The 22,094-nt window shown below is 44.1% G+C and overlaps 1 protein-coding gene across 1 annotated transcript in view; it reads right to left on the bottom strand.

The window, feature by feature from the left end:
* LOC124717012 (esterase FE4-like) overlaps window positions 1–22,094 on the bottom strand; it is a 107,007-nt gene that overhangs the window by 65,904 nt on the left and 19,009 nt on the right. Inside the window, exons 4-5 of the mRNA XM_047243654.1 lie at window positions 20,956–21,141; window positions 2,017–2,216 (exon numbers count right to left, since the gene is read on the bottom strand). Of these exons, the coding sequence (XP_047099610.1) occupies window positions 2,017–2,216; window positions 20,956–21,141 (386 nt within the window). The remainder of the gene's footprint in view (window positions 1–2,016; window positions 2,217–20,955; window positions 21,142–22,094) is intronic.

The raw sequence follows: 22,094 nt of genomic DNA, 5'->3' as shown, positions 1-22,094 counted from the left end.
AAAACGATGCACGTCGATAGCAGCAGAGAAAATATCGATATCAATAGTCCTTTGTTTCACGTAAGGCAATCTCTGACGCAAATATAAACATTCGATTACTAAAGAGCGAAATAGGCTTACGTGTGATAGAAGAATGCTGCGCAAAGGGGTGTGGGCGTTGCATCTTGGTACATTTAATACCAAATAACGTGCTTTATAATGTGTCAAATATATATGTTTTATACATGAAACTTTTCAGGAAGATGTGAGCTACAAGATTGACGTATTTTTTGAAAAATCGAATTTTTTTTAATTGTTGACGTCCTACCGAAGAGGGGTGGATGAGCAAAAGCTACATTTCTTCGGTTTTCGGGAACCAAACGAAGAACTCGTTTGGCGACACCGTCTGTCGCAGGCTGCTTGAATGTGCGCACGTGACGACATAATTGACTAACTTCAATAGTAAATATCTCGCAAACGGAGCAACGTATCGATTTTTTCTTAACAATAGTTCCTCAGTACAGCCGCCCCTGCACCGCATTCTGCTTTCCTGACAAACTAACTGTTTTGCGTACACGTGTCCACACTTCAGTACCTGAAATGTTGCCCAGGGGAGAAAAATACCTTAAAAACTTGCTTGTGCCATACATAATAGGAGTCTATAACCAACCTAAAGACAATCTATTCTTAATAGCTATAATTATTAGTCTCCAAATGAATTACATTTGCAATAATTTTATGACTGAGGAAGCACAATATTAATGAAGCTGATAATGCTATAAAAAGTCGAAATCCAATAACGTGGACCCTCTCATGACCTGAATAAAGAGACAGGTTTTGCGACAAACCGAGCTACAACATAACGAATGATATTTCTCTAAGGTTAGCGAACGTTGCAGCAACCTACCCATACTGTAACCTGCTAACTATTGCGCGATCCTTCACTGAGGCAGAATGGAAAGCACTCCATCTTCAGGCCACAATTGGCCGACAGAGACCATCAGACTGCCGTGTCATCCTCAGCTGAAGATGCAGTTAAGAGGGGCGTGTGGTCAGCACCCCGCTCTCCCAGTGGTTTACTTTGTCTGGAGCCGCTACTATTCAGTCGAGTAGCTCCTCAGTTGGCATCACGAGGCTGAGTGCACCCCAAATAGGAGAGGTGCAAAACCACAGCACCATTTGGCAGAGTCTAGCCACAGGCATACAGCACTTGAGTGTCAAAGCAGAAGTTTCTTAGTGTTGTGTACATAGTTCCGCGTAGTCAGCGCGTACACAACTTTCCCACTAGAGCGCGTCCCACTAAGCACAACAGCACAGGCACAGGGCTCGTCCATCTCCGCACTACGAGTTGGCACTGTCTTAGAGACGGACCAAATTCTGCTTCCGCCGATCCGCGTATTAATATGTAATGCAACCAATGAGATTTCTGCTAATGTAGAACCTTCTCTCCTCGCGGATCACACTCGCACAGTGATACCTGAACGCACGAGGTATTACAATAAGTGTACAGACCTCCAATCAGTAAGTCTGCATTAATCTGCATTTGTCTGCGCCAGTCTGTACCAGTCTATAGTCAAGTTTCAGTCTGTGCCTCATGAGATTACCATATTCCTATACATAGCCGTGAAGATAAATGAATAGACACTTTGTCAAGTATCAGAGATATGTGAGAATAAGATTAACGTACCAACCCAAAGGAACTTCAGATTGTCGATTGTAAACAGCATCCAGAATCAAGTTACGTAATGTCTATGCATTTTATTATTTTAATAAATGTGTGTGAAAATTAATCTAGTTCTGTTTAAAGTTGGTCACCATCAATCTGCTACTCTAAGCGTGCCAGTGGCATTTCTATCGCCATGATAAGACCACGAGACATATTGCTGACACTCGCCTATTTCGTTAGAGCGACAAGTCAAATAATCTGATGGTGTGTGTACCGAAGGTCTTACAGTACGCACACCACACTTAGCAAGTGTCGCAAGCACAGCAGGGCGCTACTGGTGGGTAGAGACGCGGGTGCAGTTGGTGACTCACGTCCTCAGTGCGTCCAAACATGGCGTTCTCGACGAGTTGCTGCACTGGCTGTTGCCTCAGGAAGTCCACCAGCTGCTGCGGGTCGTCTGTCTTGAGGCCCAGGTGTGCAGCCAGGGTGAAGGAGCGAGCCCGCATGCGGTCGGAGCACACGCCGTCTCCCAGAACCACGCCACTGTGCGCTATGGCTCTGTGAAATAGGCCTGAAAAGGTCATAGCAAAACATTACAACATTTCTCGATACCTAGTGGAGACGTAGAAAAATACCACTCATAAACATTGATGAAACTTGTACTTCAACGAGCTGATTTCAGTCCTGGAAAGAGCAGTACAAGCCAAAGTCTTCTAAGGTACACTTAGGGGAATACCAAAATTAATTAAGCAGCGGAGTTGCTCTGATTGATCTGCTTGCAGCTTACGTCACGATATACGACACAATCTCAGTGGACAGGTTCTACACTAATTTCGAAAATTACCATTTGGTTCAAGTTATTCAGTCAGTTCTTGAGAACAGAAGATCTATATATGTTGCTGTAATGAAAAAAGAAATGTAGGTGGAGAAGTCAACGCAATGGCTACCATCAGGGAAGTGTATTTTCAGCAATTTTACTTGATTTCTACGCAAATGAGTAAAGAATTTTCTGTAAAGTGAAGCGTTTCCCCTACACAGATAATCTTGCTCTTGCTGTGCAGAATGAAAATTTTGAACTTGATGGAGAGCAACTAGCAGGCGCCTTGTCTACCATGTAACGTATTACAAACAAAATACGAGAGCAAATCCTTTAAAAACACAGGTATGTACTTGTCATTTAACAACTAGACAGGAAAGACAAAAACTCAAAATATATGCTGAAAATCAGGAATACACAGCGACTTCTAAATGCCTAGGAGCATTCCTTGACCGGTCTTACACCTACAAAACAACTGCATTGAAACTGCTAATAAAGCGGCACTGAGGAACAACATTTCCAAAAAGCTTGCTTGCTGTTAGTGGGAGCAAATACAGCAGACCACACATCCCTAGTCTGGGCTAGACCTGTCCATGTGGAAATGTGGATATCATCCTGAATGAAACATGCTTTTTAACAACTGCCTCTATGAAGGGTACACCCGTGGATAAACTAGACAGCAGTTGGTTTCTCTGGTCCAAGTATATGATGATAAACAATAGAATTCATAGAAATGTTCAAATAGAACTTTGATGAAAAACATGTGATTTACTGTGCACAGAGGAAGTGTCTAGGAGGACTAAAATCCAGAAGAAGATTCATGAACAATATGGACAGAATTTCCCTAACTGTACTCAACATAAGATACTGGTCAACTGATGCCCAACTCAGGTGAGAAACTTTGTGGACCTTCAATAATCTACGAACAGGTGTTGCACTAGTAAGGTTATCACCACTGAGGTACAAGACGGAAGTGACATTTTCTAGATTGTGGTGAGGTGAAGTAAATGGCAAAGTATTCTGTCCTATCAGTCCCTTTAAGTGGGCATTCCAATATCTATGGCTAATAAACAGTGCTACTACTGACATTGCCTGATTTCAGGTTGAAAAATTTAGAAGACATGGCCCAAAACCGACCTGAACAGGAAAAACTGAAGGTAATGTAATTAGTAAAAGGGCAAAAAAATGGCAAAGTATTCTGTCCTATCAGTCCCTTTAAGTGGGCATTCCAATATCTATGGCTAATAAACAGTGCTACTACTGACATTGCCTGATTTCAGGTTGAAAAACTTAGAAGACATGGCCCAAAACCGACCTGAACAGGAAAAACTGAAGGTAATGTAATTAGTAAAAGGGCAGACCAACTTTGGCAGTTGAATTCAAATGTCAACCAGTAGTAGGACAGAGGGGATTCTAGGCTGACTCACTGTATTTTGTACCCCAAGGCAGTATCGATGCGCAGTATGCATTGATTGTGTCACAATTGCGAGTTAAACATAACCTTCAGTGTCGTAAGTATTCAGGGTGTTCTAAAACAGATGTTTCTCATACGCTTAACGCATATCTACTCTTATGAATGGTCACAGGTTTTGTTGACCAATGGGAGAGCATCACAGAATGACGAAAAACCTTAATTGGTAGACAGTTCAACATAGTTGCCAACTCCCCTACTGATGCCTACTTACACAGTGTTAAGTGGAATATCTAGTAACATTCCAGAGACATCTATGCATCGCTCACACAGTGACTGCAGAGGCAGGGTTAGGCTGACTGTAGCATAAAGAGTGGCATTTCAGCAATCATACTTGTAATGTTCTGTATGCGAATGGAATGGGTATAAACTGTAATACATGGTACAACGGAAAACACTGTCTGCTCAGCAATTTACAGTAGTTTGGAAAGTACACATATAGATGTACACTGGTGACTAAAATTAAAGCAACAAACAGATATTATGCTAAGTTGCATTTATTTTACCACAAAACAGTATAAGCAGATCACAGTAAAGTAGAAACAATGTAAAAAATACAGAAGATAAACAGCTGAAACTTGCACAACGATAGACTAAAATGTTCTTCGTTCTTTGCAGCTTTACTGATTTGCACAGACATACTGACAACTGGTTAATGGGCTGACTATGGGGTGTGACCACCTTTGGCAGCAATACAGGCCTTACAGCGTTGGGGCATGCTGTATGAAGTAGACCATTATCGTCCATCAATACCTGAGCCCACAGGAACCTGCAACAACTGCATGTTACACCCAAGATCTTATTACGATACCGGACAGCAGTTAAACCTTTTGGATTCACCCATGCAATTAAATGAGGAGGTATTCTATTGCTCATTGCAATCCCTGGCGACAACTCCTCGAGATCGATCTCTTTCCACAATTTGGATTCTGAGATCGTGTTCCACGTTCCCTCCAGATGCAAATGCGTCGAGAATCACTCTCTAGATCAAATCGGGAATCATCTGTGAAAAGAACACTGGCCCATTGTTCAACTGTCCAGGTGGCATGTTGAGGAATGTAGCAGGTCGCCGACAGTATAAGCCATCTGCTGACGCCTTCTGTACATCGATTGTCTCGATACAACACGTCCAGTGGATGCTGTGAGGTCAGATGCCAGTCACAGTGCAGAACTAAGACGGTAATGTCGCGGCCTTACAGCCTAGTAAGGGTTCTCTCTTTCTGATATCACACATGTTCCGCCCTACCCTGGTCGTTGGGATACTGATTCATTCACCATGAATTATCTCCACATCCAAGAAACGACACAACGATTCACATTAAGCCATTAGGCTACATCTGTTTGCAACTGTCCTGCTTCCTATCTTTCTATGGTCCTCCACTGGTTGACATCATCCCTGTGCCATACTGCACCATCTGTGACTACGTACTGCTCGGCAAATACTACCCACTTGATAGGTGCACTGACATCATCATTGGAGTAGTTGTCTGTTGCCTGGAATGTCATATTCCGTGCAGAACGCAACTGTACGGACATCTGTTGGCATTTTGTACGATTACATCGCTCATTAGACGCAGGACAGGGAAACAGCGGTTTGTTGCTCTAATTTTGGACACCAGTGTAGATAGCACCCACCAAAACTAGAAAATAAGTCTTGTAAACAAAAGTGTAGAAGCAAATATTTATTGATTAGGTCGAGAACAGTCAGTATTCATTTCTCGCTGGCTTCGTCTGCCTTTGTATCTAGGCTTCTTACTGCTATACATTTCTAAGAGACATACACCTAAAACACTTAAAGTTGTCACTTACATCAGCCATTCTGCGCGTCTGTGTTGGCATCAAAACAAGAGCAGGGCTTCCGTGGAAAGTAAATGACGTAAATAGTCAAACATAGTTATATTTTTTCCTCTCAGTATTCTCCCATCATTTGGCCAACTATGTTTCTCGAGAATGACGTGTACCATATGAGACACGACACCCTCAACACTGACTCAGCTGGTCTGACAATGTTTTTCCACACAAGCGACGTATCATCTGGCGTCCCGCCCTTCAGACGTAAGTTCCCTTTCCTCAGCCTCTTGGTCAAACGCTTAAAAATAAATCGAAACCTAGTGATTGTGTAAAAGGCTTGTTCTCTCTTTCAAAATAGGCGACACGTAGGCGTTCCCCTGTATTGCAGATTAAATTTCTGTATCTTATTCTAGAAGAATCAGTTTGTTTCAATTTAAGGCTATTCCTCGAGTTCTTTAAAAGATTATAGCGAAATCAGAAATAATAAGACCTACTGCATTGTTCTGATTTAACAGAAATGTGCTACCTCTTAATCTAAGCGGATATAATAAAAATATAAGATTTCTGTTGTTTTTGGGGTTCCGTACATCAGTTATTAAAAACGGAACCTTTATACTATCACTTTGTTGTTTGTCTCTCTGTTTGTCTGTCTGTCTGTCTGTCCAACTGTTATGAAACCTTTTTATGCAAGAACTGGTAGACATATCGAGTTCATATTTATGCCACATACTAGGGTAGGGACCCTTTGTAGTGCAAACAATTTAACCTAGGAAGTCAATATAATCAAAAGATACAGAAATTTATGTGACATATTTTGCTACTCACAAAACTCGTCATCAGAATCTCCTGTTGACCTAGAATGACCATACACTACCGGAAAAAATTAGTACACCTGGCAAGGCGAGGTCGATTTCAATCCAACGATGGCATACGAGACCTGGGGGATAGTATGTGTAATGATAATGGTTTCAACGTCGTTGGCCAGCAGATATTGTGGTGACAATTAAGTAGGTGACCATGCCACGTAGTCGCACTCGTCTTGCTGCAGCCAACTAAGCGAGCCTGAAAGGAGTCAAACTGTGGCCCTCCGAGTGACGAGATGGTCCATTTGGAGAATTTCCATACAAGTTGTACGTGCCTCGTCAGTTGTGCGACGACGCTGGTATCAGTGAACTTTCTCACAGCCATAGACCAGGTTTTGGACGTCCACGCACCACAGACGCCCAACAGGATCGTCGTATTGTAAGGGCAGCAGTGGCAGACCGTACAGTTACCATAGCAGAGACAGGAGGGTTTGTGAGCCCAGACGTGACAACACGAACTGTTGTGAACTGGTTATTAGCATACCTCTAGCCCATCTTCCACTCACACCACTGCATCGACGTGCATGGCTGACTGCTGCCAGCAGATGACCAACTGGTCTTGTGAGCCTTATCTCATACAGACGCATTGGCTGCACCCCGGGCCTTATGGTCTGGGGTGCGATAAGCTAAAGCTCTTGTTGACGTTAACTGTTTCTGGAGAGGACGCTAACCAGACGTTGGTACGCGCACAATGTTGTTATACCAGTTCATTCGCCGTTCTTGCAACACAAACATGATGTGTTGTTCCAGCAGGATAACGCCTGCCCACACACTATCGGCGAAACTCGAAACGTGCAGCAACTTTCCTGGCCAACACTATCTCTGGAGTTGTCTCTAGTCGAGCACATATCGGATATGATGAGAAGTGCCTTGTGTGACTTGTCAACCAACAAATCTTAGGGAACTACATGATCAGGTCGAGCTGGAGTGCCATAACGTATCCTAGGACAGTTTTCACCATCGACTGAATGCCAGAGTCAGCGCCTGCATTGCCGCCTGTGGAGACTACACTACGCACTAATAAGGGTGTTCCAGAATGGGTCTTTACCTGGTACCCCAGAACTGCTTGTGCTGTTAGCATGTAAATGTAATCATTTCATGTCTCCCACATCCGTTATTGAAACAGTAAATCTCAAGTGCATCTGAAATCTCTAAGACGGTGCATTAATTTTTCTCCAGCAGTGGATTCTCCAGCAGTGGATGTGGCAAGAAGCAAGTTGTGGCAGTATAATAATTCCCAGATTTGTTAATTTGTAATTGTATCACAAATAAAGAAATACTTTTGTGTCATTTGAAGTTGGGCTGTCAGTCCCTTTGGTAAAATCCCTTTTTCTCAGGAATAAGTAGACATATCAGATTGTTACAACATAAAGACGTTGCACAATAAAGGATTATATGAAAGTTACATGACTATTAACAGTGCAAAAGGCACTGTCACAACTCAGACTTAATATTAAATGGTAGTGCTGTTAAATTTATACTTGGCTTCCATCGCCAGAATAAACCTAACAAATTTATTTCAGTACAATTATATATGGTTTTCAGTGCCAATTACTCATTCTGTAACTGCAGTCATGCTACATGTGGAATCGTCCAGAGGCCACAGCGCCACACAAAATTCGGCAACGTGAATCGGTACCACAGACATCAACGAGGGCTTGCTGCAGTCCACAACGACGAATGGGAGACACTCCAGAAGGTCACAGCAGCGCCCTCACGCTGAGGTCAATATAGAGTCGAGTAGGCAGGAGCTCTGTCCCCGCTCGTCACGTCCGCTACAGCAACCATCGAGTATGACAGTGAGCGTTCTGAAGCAATGTACTTTTGCAATTGTTACATTTTGTCCTGCAACAGAACAGTTTGCTTACAAGTAGAACAAGTGAGGCTTTGCTAGTCAGTGACAGTTGCATATTATGCAACAATCCTGTGTCACAATGAAGCAAATCTTTTATTCATTTATGTAATAAAGTGAACTAAACTAATATTTCACGCGTACTACGTTGATGAGCCTTTTCCCAGAGGAGCCAAAGAACCCACGATTATGGCCAGATGAAATAGTCCATCACGTCACAATACCACACGTGGCTCCCTGTCCAGCGGCATCTATCACAAAGCGAAAAAAGTGGTCCAAGTAAAACATTCATATTTCTTTACGTACTAACGAATATGTAATAAAAAATGGGGTTTGTCTATTTAAGAAAACGCAGTTGATATCCGTTTGACCTATGGCAACGTCATCTAGCGGGCCAGCCATAGCGCCATCTGGTTTCCCTCTTCAAGCTAGACAAGTTTCGTTCTTTGTAGTTTTTTCGTTTGACGCTTATTTCGTGAGATATTTGGCCCGGTCACGATGAATGGACCACCCTGTGTAAGCCAAGTGTCTGGCGCTGTTGCTAGATCAATTTCTGCTGCTACAATGGAAGGTTATCAAGATTCAAGTGAGTTTGAACGCGGTGTTATAGTCGGCGGACGAGCGATGGGGCACAGCGTCTCGGAGATGGTGATGAAGTGGGGACTTCCCCGTACGACCATTTCACCAGTGAATATCAGGAGTCCGGTAAAACATCAAATCTCCGACATCGCTGCGCCTGGAAAAAGATCCTGCAATAATGGGACCAACGACGACTGAAGAGAATCGTTCAACGTGGCAAAACTGGAACCATTTCGCATTTTCTGCAGATTTTAATCCTGGACTATCAATGTCAGCGTGCAAACCATTCATCGAAACACCATCGATTTGGGCTTTCGGAACCGAGGGCCAACCTGTGTACCCTTGATGTACGACACAACGCTTTGCGCCTCGCCTGAGACCTTTCAGCACTGACATTTGACTGTTGATGACTGGAAACATGTCACCTGGTCGGACGAGTCTCGTTTCAAAGTATATCGAGCGGATGGACGTGTACGGGTATGGAGGCAACCTCATGAATCCTTGGACCCCCATGTCAGCAGGGTACTGTTGAAGCTGGTGGCTCCGTAATGGTGTGGGGCGTTTGCCGTTGGAGTGATATGGGCCCCAGATACCTCTAGATACGACTCTGATAGGTGACACTTACGTAAGCATTCTGATCAACCGTATCCATTCATGTCCATTGTGCATTCCGACGGACTTGTGCAATTCCAGCAGAACAATGCGACACCACACTCGTCCAGAATTGCTACAGAGTGGCTCCAGGAACACTCTTCTGAGTTTAAACACTTCTGCTGCAACCAAACTTCCCAGAAATGAACATTATTGAGCATATCTGTGATGCCATGCAAAGTGCTTTTCAGAAGAGATCTTCACCCCTTTCTGCTCTTACGGATTTATGGATATCCCTGCATGATTCATAGTGTTAGTTCCCTCCAGCACTGCACCAAACATTAGTCGGGCCCATAACACGTCGTGTAGCGGCACCCCTGCGTCCTCACTGGGGCCCTACACAATATTAGGCAGGTGTATCAGTTTCCTTGGCTCTTCAGTGTAGAAAGGCAGACAACAGCGTGAGTTAGCATATCCAACAAGGCGTCACATTGTTATGCTGAGAAGTGAAAGTAAAGCAAAAAGTACTATACAGGTTTAGATTTCCTCATCAAAGCTGATATTAAGGTAGTAGAGATAATACACTCCTGGAAATTGAAATAAGAACACCGTGAATTCATTGTCCCAGGAAGGGGAAACTTTATTGACACATTCCTGGGGTCAGATACATCACATGATCACACTGACAGAACCACAGGCACATAGACACAGGCAACAGAGCATGCACAATGTCGGCACTAGTACAGTGTATATCCACCTTTCGCAGCAATGCAGGCTGCTATTCTCCCATGGAGACGATCGTAGAGATGCTGGATGTAGTCCTGTGGAACGGCTTGCCATGCCATTTCCACCTGGCGCCTCAGTTGGACCAGCGCTCGTGCTGGACGTGCAGACCGCGTGAGACGACGCTTCATCCAGTCCCAAACATGCTCAATGGGGGACAGATCCGGAGATCTTGCTGGCCAGGGTAGTTGACTTACACCTTCTAGAGCACGTTGGGTGGCACGGGATACATGTGGACGTGCATTGTCCTGTTGGAACAGCAAGTTCCCTTGCCGGTCTAGGAATGGTAGAACGATGGGTTCGATGACGGTTTGGATGTACCGTGCACTATTCAGTGTCCCCTCGACGATCACCAGTGGTGTACGGCCAGTGTAGGAGATCGCTCCCCACACCATGATGCCGGGTGTTGGCCCTGTGTGCCTCGGTCGTATGCAGTCCTGATTGTGGCGCTACCTGCACGGCGCCAAACACGCATACGACCATCATTGGCACCAAGGCAGAAGCGACTCTCATCGCTGAAGACGACACGTCTCCATTCGTCCCTCCATTCACGCCTGTCGCGACACCACTGGAGGCGGGCTGCACGATGTTGGGGCGTGAGCGGAAGACGGCCTAACGGTGTGCGGAACCGTAGCCCAGCTTCATGGAGACGGTTGCGAATGGTCCTCGCCGATACCCCAGGAGCAACAGTGTCCCTAATTTGCTGGGAAGTGGCGGTGCGGTCCCCTACGGCACTGCGTAGGATCCTACGGTCTTGGCGTGCATCCGTGCGTCGCTGCGGTCCGGTCCCAGGTCGACGGGCACGTGCACCTTCCGCCGACCACTGGCGACAACATCGATGTACTGTGGAGACCTCACGCCCCACGTGTTGAGCAATTCGGCGGTACGTCCACCCGGCCTCCCGCATGCCCACTATACGCCCTCGCTCAAAGTCCGTCAACTGCACATACGGTTCACGTCCACGCTGTCGCGGCATGCTACCAGTGTTAAAGACTGCGATGGAGCTCCGTATGCCACGGCAAACTGGCTGACACTGACGGCGGCGGTGCACAAATGCTGCGCAGCTAGCGCCATTCGACGGCCAACACCACGGTTCCTGGTGTGTCCGCTGTGCCGTGCGTGTGATCATTGCTTGTACAGCCCTCTCGCAGTGTCCGGAGCAAGTATGGTTGGTCTGACACACCGGTGTCAATGTGTTCTTTTTTCCATTTCCAGGAGTGTATATGGCGAAATAGATGAATTAATAAGATACGTGTAGCGAGATAAAAATCTCATAGTCCTAGTCGAGTGGAACATTATTGTATAGGAAGATAAAGGTGTTAGAGGTTGTGTTTGCACAAGATGTGTCATTTTCCTTCTCAGACTGGGACACTTCTCTTGATGACAACCTTTAGAGAAGGGAGGCTTATTCCGAAGTGAACCAAAGCGGACCGTTTGAGAAAATATCAGACGACATTGAACGTTTTCGATCATCACTACTGGCCTCACAGAATCAGTGGAAAATCTTCAGAATCCCATGTGATAATTAACTACATGAGCGACATAAGACAGAAGTCGCTCTGCGCTGATTTAAGTCCACTCTGGGTAAAATGTTCTGAAAATTTTGGTAGACAACACACACCGGAGACTGTGGCTACATTCGTTCTGATGCTGCTAATAGGTGAAACCGTGAAAAATTTCGAACTTCAGGAAGACTTTCAGAGGAACGACTTCTTTGTGCAGGGATTGGCAGTTGCCTCTCAAAATTAACAAATGTTACGTATTACGCATAAATTGTCAGAAAGACTCAGTTCTGAGTGATTACACGTTTTCCAAGCATGCTGTGGAAGCAGTCACATTAAATATCTGAGGGTAAGCACAGGGGGCTATTAAAAGTGGAACGACCACACGAAACTACTGGTAGGTAAGTCACAAGTCAGGTTGATATTCAGTTAGTTAATTAGTTAATTATCTGCATGTTACTTGGGCTATAACTGCAATCTCTTGCTACGATATGAAAAGACTCAGATTTAAAATTATTAATTCAGCAGAAAATGTGGAAGGCTGCATGCTGACCATTTACTTGATGTCTTAAGTTCTGTATTCTAATTTCAGAGAAAATATCCTCAGGAAATGTAGAACACCCACAAAGAAGATAGCTTACAAAACACTAGTTCAAACAGTAGTTGAATATTTCTAATCAGTCTGCGATCCATATCCCGTAGGATACAAAGGGAATGGTGAGGATCCAAAGAAGATGCTGCAAGAAACATGATCTGCATCAGGATGTGGTTTGCTGTTAAGTTCTGAGACCATATACTCATCTACGTCTAAATCTACATAGATACTCCGCAAGCCACCTTAGAGTGCGTGGCGGAGGTTACCCTGTTCTAGTCATTTCCTTACTTGTTCCACTCGCAAATATAGCGAGGGGAAAGCGACTATCTACATGCTTCCGTATGAGCCTTAATTTCTCGAATTTTGTCTTCGCGGACCTTACGCGAAATGTATGTTGGCGGCAGTTGAATCGCTCGGCAGTCAGCTTCAAATGCCGGTTCTCTAAATTTTATCAATAGTGTTTCTCGAAAAGACAGTAGTCTTCCCTCTAGGGATTCCCATTTGAGTTCCCGAAGCATCTCAGTAACACGTTTTGTTCGAACCTACCGGTGACAAATCTAGCGGCCCGCCTCTGGATTGCTTCGACGTCTTTAATCCGAGCTGGTACGGATCCAAACATTTGGGCAGTACTCAAGAATACGTCACACCAGAGTCCTATATGCGGTCTCCTTTACAGGTGGACCACTGTTTCGAAAAATTCTCCCAATAAACCGAAGTCGACCATTCGCTTTCCCTAGCACAGTTCTCACATGCTAGTTATGTTTCATATCACTTTGCAACGTTACGCGGAGATATTTATACGACTTTGATGTGTCAAACAGGACACTAGTAATACTGTATCCGAACATGTGCCTAGCAAGTGGACAAAGAATGGGAAAAACCCACCGAGATTTAATAACGAAATTGGGTGGATGCTGAGGAAGTGGAGGCTGTTTCAGTTCAAAAAAGAACGCACAAATGACGACAAACGCTGGTTAGTGGAGATTCATGGGTCTGTGAAAAGATGTATGCGCGAAGCATATAACTCCACACCTTAGCAAAAGGTCTGGTAGAGAATCCGAGAAAATTCTGGTCTTACGTAAAATCGCTAAGCGGGTCTGAGGCGTCCATTCAGTCCTTCGTTGACCGGTCTGGTGTGGCAGTTGAAGATAAACAAAAGCAGAAGTTTTAAATATCACATTCAAGAAATCGTTGACACAAGACAATCGTACAAACAGACCGTCATTTGACCATCGGACAGGATTCCGTATGAACGACATAGAATAATCATCGCTGCGGTAGAGAAATAAGTGAAAGATCTGAAAGCAAATAAATCACCAGGTCCGGAGGGAATCCCAGTTTGATTTTACAAAGAGTACTCTAGGCATTGGCTCCTTACCTATCTTTATTTTCTTGAGAATGTCTCGCCCAGCACATTTAGCACAGCTACCATTCATCACACCAGCAGGTAATATTGTCTACCGTACACCACGGCGTCATCAGCAAACGACAGCAGAATGCTCCCCACCCTGTCCATCGAATCACTTATATATAGAGAAGACAACAGCGGCCCTATCACACTTCCCTGGGGCAATCCTGACGATACCCTTGTCTCTGACAAATACTCGCCGTCGGGAACAACATACTGGGTTTTGTATCTGTGAACTTATTCCATACGCTCGTATCTTTGTTGACAGCCTGCAATGGGGACCGTCTCAAATGCTTTCCAGAAATCCAGAAATATGGAATCTGCAGGCTGCCCTTCATCCGTGGTTCGCAGTATATCATGTGAGAAAAGGGCAAACCGAGTTTCGCACGAGGGATGCTTTCTAAAATCGTGCTGATCCGTGGACATAAGCTTCTAGGCCTCAAGAAAGATTATTGTATTGCAACTGAGAATATGTTCAAGGTTTCTGCAACAAACAATTGGATATTGGTCTGTAGCCGGCCAGAGTGGCCGAGCGGTTCTAGGCGCTTCATTCTGGAACCGCGCGACCGCTACGGTCGCAGGTTCGAATCCTGCCTCGGCATGGATGTGTGTGATGTCCTTAGGTTAGTTAGATTTTAAGTAATTCTAAGTTCTAGGGGACGATGACCTCGGCAGTTAAGTCCCCTAGTGCTCAGAGCCATTTGAACCATTGGTCTGTAATTTTGCTGGTTCTTCCTTTTACCGAGTTACCTGCGACTTTTTCCAGTCGCTTTGGACTTTGTGCTGGGCGAGACATTCTCGATAAATCAAGAAAATAAAGATAGGTAAGGAACCAATGCCGTAGAGTACTCTTTGTAACATCAAACTGGGATTCCATCCGGACCTGGTGATTTATTTGCTTTCAGATCTTTCACTTATTTCTCTACCGCAGCGATGCTTATTACTATGTCGTTCATACGGAATCCTGTCCGATGGTCAAGTTACGGTCTGTTTGTACGATTGTCTTGTGTCAACGATTTCTTGAATGTGAAATTTAAAACTTTGGCTTCTGTTGATCTTCAACTGCCACGCCAGACTGGTCAACTGAGGACTGAATGGACACCTCAGACCCGCTTAGCGATTTTACGTAAGACCAGAATTTTCTCGGGTTCTCTGCCAGACCTTTTGCTAAGGTGTGGCGGTGGTAGTTGTTGTATGCTTCGCGCATAGATCTTTACACAGACCCACGAATCTCCAATAACCATCGTTTGTCGTCATTTATGCGTTCCCTTTTGAACTGAGAGTGCAACAGCGTCCGCTTCCTCAGCATCCACCCAATTTCGTTATTAAATCTCGATGGGTCTTTTCCATCCTTTATCCACTTGCTAGGCACATAATTGTCCAGACCAAGACATCACACACATCCATGCCCGAGGCAGGATTCGAACCTGCGACTGTAGCGGTCGCGCGGTTCCAGATTGTAGCGCCTAGAACCGCTCGGCCACTCCGCCCGGAGAAGTGCTCTGTCTCTGTCTAAGTGAGACTCTGGTAACTGCTTAACAGCTCTATTTAGCAGAAACACTCTCCTGGCTTTGTTGACTGATTTTTTAACTTTCGTAGTCGTAGTTGCTATAATGATATCATGATCGATAACCCCGTTTCTATACTGACACTGTCGATAAGGTCCGGTCACTTTGTTGCTTCAAGTTCTGAGATATTTGCATTGCGTGTGGGCTGCCGAGCTAGCTATTCAAAGCTGTTTTCAGAAGACGTGTTCAAAAGTATTTCGCATGACTGTATGCATTCCCCGCAATGGATCCATAGATATTGCAGTTTATATTAGGTTGGTTAAAGTCGCGTTCAATTAGTATTGCATGATCTGTGTACTTACGCGCTACTGACGTACTGACGGTAGAGTTTCTTTCAATGAGTCTAGAACTGTCACGGCAGAATCGGGTGGCCAGTAAAAACATCCAACAGTTACCTTTGTTCCGCCTACAGCTGTTACACGCGACCAGATCACTTGACTGTCACACTCAACTTCGATCTCAATAGAGACAATATAGTTTTCAATTGAAATGTACATTCCTCTGGCCTCTAGTCTATCTTTGCGATATACGTTCCACAACTAGCTTTACATCTCAGAGCATGCCACTTCGGGTTTCAGCAAGCTCTCGGTCCCAAGAATAATTTCAGCGCAGGAACATTTCTGAAGGGCAGTAAATTCGAGAACTTCATTACGAATACCTCGACAGTTTACTGATAAAATTATGACGGTCGAAGTGTCTCTTTCCTGAACGCAGCTTGATTTCACTTGTTGTATGTCGACTGGCGAGTGTTCATCAGAGCACCTCAAACTACTGCCTAGCCCAAAAAACCATTTGCACTCCACAAGTACTCTGCTACCCGAGTAGCTGCTTCCTTTGTATAGTGCATCACCAACCAATTAATTGAAGTCCTACAAATCCCCACACGATAACGCGGGTCTAGAAATCTGCAGCCAAGATCGTCACAGAGTCGATGAAACCTTTGGTTGAGACACTCCACTCGCCTCCAAACCAAAGCACACCGATGAACTCTGGAAACTATGCTGCAAATTGTCAGCTCTGCTCGCATTCCGCACGCGAAGCCAGCAGTCTTCAACTCCGCCAGCCGCCTATACGAACTGACATTCGCCCCAGAACCCATGCGACAGGCGTCATTGGTGCCAACACGAGCGACAGTTTGCAGCCGACTGCACCCTGCACGCTCGATAGCCACGTCTCGGATGAGGTCCCCGCGATAGACGTACCGAGTGCCCATTGTCTTTTTTCCAGCCCTGGTCACTATGTGCCTAAGGGACTCTATAACACGCTTAACATTGGAGCTCCCAATAACTGCACCCATGTGCCTGCTTGGACCCTGCTGAAAGGGCGACCACCTGTCCCCCCACAAGGTGAATGACAGCGGTCAGGCGAGGGTGAATGAGCGTAGCCAGGCGTCCAAATTGGCCCTCCGCCTCAATCGATAACACGTTACCACCCGCCAGTCACCCTGTTGTGAGGGCAGATCGACCACGTCGGGTGGTCTAGGAGGTGCCTCGGAAGGAGAGCCCGTGGGCAAACCAAGCGATACCTGATGTGTCCCATGCGATTCGCCTGATTCTCCGCCACCACTACACCCCAAGGCAAGAGCACATTCAACAAATCACATACTATGGCTAGCTCCTCCTGAGTTCGCACACAGCATGCACACATCCTAACCATACTAGGAAGACTGAGGAAGTAAACTACAAAAGCAGACAGAATTCTAGACATGCAACTTAATACTCTCCTGATTTGTCACCAATGGATGCTGATCCGTTAATGTGGTATGTAGCTGGCTGTTCAGTGAGCAACTATTGCACTACAGACTGAATGAATTTACACTTACAAATACGAGGAATTAAACATCATAAATAGAAAAACGATCAGATATTTAAAAAATATGTTGTTGTTGTTGTTGTGGTTTGATGCATCTCTCCATGCTGCTCTATCCTGTGCAAGCTTCTTCAAGTACCTACTGGAACCTACATCCTTCTGAATCTGCTTAGTGTATTCATCTCTTGGTCTCCATCTACGATTTTTACTCTCCACACTGCCCTCCAATATTAAATTGGTGATCCCTTGATGCCCCAGAACATGTCCTACCAAACGATCCCTTCTTCTAGTCAAGCTGTCCGAAAAAATCCTCACCAATTCCATTCAGCACCTCCTCATTAGTTACGTGAACTAACCATCTAATCTTTAGCATTCTTCAGTAGAACCACATTTCGAAAGCTTCTATTCTCTCCCTGTCTGAACTATTAATCATTCATGTTACACTTCCACACATGGCTACACTCCATAAAAATACTTTCAGAAAAGACTTCCTGACACTTAAATCTATACTCGATGTTAACAAATTTCTCTTCTTCAGAAATGCTTCCTTTGCCATTACCAGTCTACATTTTATATCGTCTTTGCTTCGACCATCATCAGTTATTTTGATCCCCAAATAACAAAAATCATCTACTACTTTACTCTCTTCTTGATCTAATTCCCTCAGCATGAACTCATTTTATTCGACTACATTCCATTATCCTCGATTTACTTTTATTAATGTTCATATTATATCATTGTTTCAACACACTGTCCATTCCGTTCAACTGCTCTCCCAAGTCTTTTGCTGTCTCTGACAGAATTACAATGTCATCAGCAAACCTCAAAGTTTTCATTTCCTCTCCTTGAATTTTAATTCCTAATCCGAATTTTTCTTTCTTTCCTTTATTGCTTGCTCAATATACAGATTGAATAGCATCGGGCCGGCCGCGGTGGTCTAGCGGTTCTAGGCGCTCAATCCGGAAGCGCGAGACTGCTACGGTCGCAGGTTCGAATCCTGCCTCGGGCGTGGATGTGTGTGATGTCCTTAGGTTAGTTAGGTTTAATTAGTTCTAAGTTCTAGGGGACTGATGACCACAGATGTTAAGTCCCATAGTACTCAGAGCCGTTTGAACCAATAACATCGGTGATAGACTAAAACCCTGTCTCACTCCCTTCCCAATCACTGCTTTCATATCATGCCCCTCAACTCTTATAACTGCCATCTGGTTTCTGTACAAATTGTAAATAGCTTTTCGCTCTCTGTAATTTATCCCTGCACCTTCAGAATTTGAAAGAGAGTATTCCAATCAACATTGTCAAAAGCTTTTTCTAAGTCTACAAACACTAGATACGTAGGCTTGCCTTTCCTTAATCTATCTTCTAAGATAAGTCATAGGGTCAGTAATTTCTACGGAATCCAAACTGATCTTCCCTGAGGTCGGCTTCTACCTGTTTTTCCATTCGTCTGTAAGGAAGTCGTGATAGTATTTTGTAGCCATGACTTATTAAACTGATAGTTCGGTAATTTTCTCGCCTATCAACACCTGCTTTCTTTGGGATTGGAATTATTGCATTCTTCTTTAAGTCTGAGGGTATAAATAGTATAACAGTACAAATATACTACGAGGAAAACACAGGAAAATGGAAACTCTTAACGTGCCGCTCTGTAGCTGTACTCATATATGAGCAGAGAGCTGGAGCCTGACATTCCCATATATCATCCAGTGTATCTCAGGAAACGAACATGAAGGTATAATTACAGAAATTGTTGTTAACATGCTGTCTTCCGTTGGAATATTGGCTATGGGAATAGAAAGGAGGAAGTGATGGTGGTACGCAAAATACTCTCTACCACGCAACATATGGTAACGTGTGGAGTACAGATGCAGGTATAGACGTTGATCTGCTGAAACAAATTATTTCAGTGGATGACTACCTGTAGGATCAGCCACATGCTGCTTCTCAGCTGCAATCCTCTATGTGCCTATTATCAAGGATTTAGAACTCATTTCCAAATGTAATGCACGGTGTACCAAAAAGAATAATCCGATTTGGCACGTATACATTTCTGAAACTAATAAATATATGGAATTAATTTTGTTTTTTGATGAATAGGAGACTCAAAAGGTTTTTTCATACCTTTTCATAGGTGTTCAACATGCCCCCGTTCTGATGCATGCTGTATGTCAATGCGGTATTTAAACTGTTTCCACACTACAGTGAGAATATCTTGAGATACATCTTCCAGAGCTGTTGTTATGCAATGTCTCAGTTCATTTATTGTCGATGGTAATGGAGGCACATGCATGGAGTCTTTTATAAACCCCCACAAGAAATAAGCACATACAGTGAGGTCTGGTGAGCTTGTAATGAAACGCTGAATCATTTGGTCCACTGAGACCGATCCATCGTTCAGAAATCCCTTAGTTTAAAAATTCCCGCAATTCCACACACCAGTGTGGCGGTGCCCCATCCTGTTGGTAAATGAAGTCGTTCGAATCAGTTTCGAATTGTGGAAAAGGAAAGTTCTCAAGCACATTGAGAAATGTGTTTCCTGTAATGGTGTTCTCGGCAAATAAAAATGAACCATACACCTTTTCCCGCCAAACTGTGCAAAACACATTTAATTTTGGAGAGTTCCTCTCATGTTGTACAACTTCATGTGGTTGTCCTATAGCCCATGTTCTCACATCACGACGGTTCACCTTCGAATTTAAATGTAATGTTGCCTCATGAGTAAACACTAAGTGTGGAAGAAAACTGTAATCCTCCATCTCGGAAAGAACGAAATTACGGAATTCCACATGTTGTTGTTTGGCACCTTCACTAAGAGCTTCTAGTAGATGAATTTTGTATGGTTTCAAGTGTATCGCAGCACACGCCAGACGGACATCGGGGGCATGTTGAGCTGTTGAGTTGCATGGCGAACGGATTTCTGCAGACTCCTTGTGTAACTATGGCAGATGCGTTCGATCTCTGTGTCAGACACTCGATGATGGCCCTGCGATTTGCCTATACGCAAACAACCTGTTCATGCAATCGTCTAATGCTCTGTGCTGTAGGTGGATCAACAACATACCTAGTACGAGAGCCATGCTGAACAGCTATTACTGACCCGCACTGCGCAAAGCGTAGAACACAAAACAGTTTCTGTTGTCCCGAGACCATTTTTACTAGATCTTAAGTGGGCGCACACTGCTGCTAACTAGCGGGAAACATGTAAACTTTGTTCAAGCACATATATCAAAGAACATAATAGTTATGATTCTTTCTTTGAAATCAGATGATTCTTTTTGATGCACCCTGTATTACTTGCATTAAAATAGCCAAAATGCACTAAATGTACCGAGCGAGGTGGTGCAGTGGTTAGCACACTGGATGCGCATTTGGGACGATGAAGGTTCAAACCCACGTCCAGCTATCTTGATTTAAGTTTTCCGTGGATATCCTAATTCGCTTCAGGCAAACGCCAGGATGGTCCTTTGAAAGGGCATGACCGACTTCCTTCCACATCCTTCCCTAATCCGACAGCACTGAAGATCTCGCTGTTTGCTGTCCTTCCTCAAATCAATCAACAAACTACAAAATGTCCAAAGCACTGTGATAGGAAGCATCACACATTCCACACTCTGATTTGTAGGATGTCGTAGAACCCTTTTCCCGAGTAGTTGTTGAGATTAATAACGACCATGCACGCACCCTTGGCCAATGGCGACAGGATGAGACCGTGGCAGGACAAGCCTCCAGCGCTGCCGCCGAAGATGGTGACGTTGTCGGGGTCTCCCCCGAAGCTGGCGATGTTGTCCTTGACCCAGCGTAGCGCCATCACCTGGTCCTTGAAGCCCATGTTCCCTGGCACTAGATGGTCCCCCGCGTTCAGGAAGCCTGCAACATGAGACACGGGCATCACCACAGCTGCTTATAACCTCACCCACTGACAATACTGCCACTCTTGCACCGCATTAAACGTCTAGGAAACACCAAGGTGATACGAAACTTTCTATACAAAGCACAGTATTACACGTAATTATTAGGGTTAGTTTAAATACTCGTTTTGCTCAGTCATTTCCTTTTTTGTCTCCTTACGTTTCTATGTGATGGGAAGAAAAAACTTAAACCATTTTCCAAATCACATAAACACTGTGTGTGTTGAAGCAAAAAAATATTATTTTATTCACACAAAATCTGTAACTGAATTTTTTCATGCTTTATCTTACATTGATTCACTCATTCTTTGATAATATACATCTTTCTCGTTCCTCTTTTCATTTACTTATGCCCTCTGGAATGTATTTAGGTATTTAACACTGAAAATCAATAAACTTCACTTTCGTAATTATCACTGAAATTCCTACGTGGATATCAACTTCGGGATTACACATTTTATTCATGTAATCGAGTTGAAGTTCGTCTTATACACTATCAGAAGCCGTAACTTCTAGAACTGTTAACAGTTCCCCGAACACTGATGATTACTGAACAACATTCTACATCATTTACCGTGTCAGGGTAAATTAAGTTAATAATTAAACAAGTTACATAAGGTAGAATTAAACTATCTCCTTTAGTATCAAAAACTAACGTGCATCATACACCTTAATGTAAAAAGGTAATTACATATTTCTTGTTCTAAGACGTTTGGGAATATTGAAGAACGTTTTAATCCCAATGTTTAGGATTTCTAGGACATTCAAGAGTATTCCTGTAATTTATAGATTGCCAGAGAACCAGCAGTGCTCCGCAAATACACATGGGAACTGGCTCTACATCATAATATCGGATATCCCTGGCAATTGCACCAGGACGAAAATTTTGTCCCCTCATTGCCTCTTTCCTTA

This window comes from Schistocerca piceifrons, chromosome 9 (genome assembly GCF_021461385.2).
Source record: "Schistocerca piceifrons isolate TAMUIC-IGC-003096 chromosome 9, iqSchPice1.1, whole genome shotgun sequence".
In the NCBI taxonomy this organism is placed as follows: domain Eukaryota; kingdom Metazoa; phylum Arthropoda; class Insecta; order Orthoptera; family Acrididae; genus Schistocerca; species Schistocerca piceifrons.
Note: the sequence above shows the minus strand (reverse complement) of the source record. Positions and strands in the feature narration are given on the sequence as shown.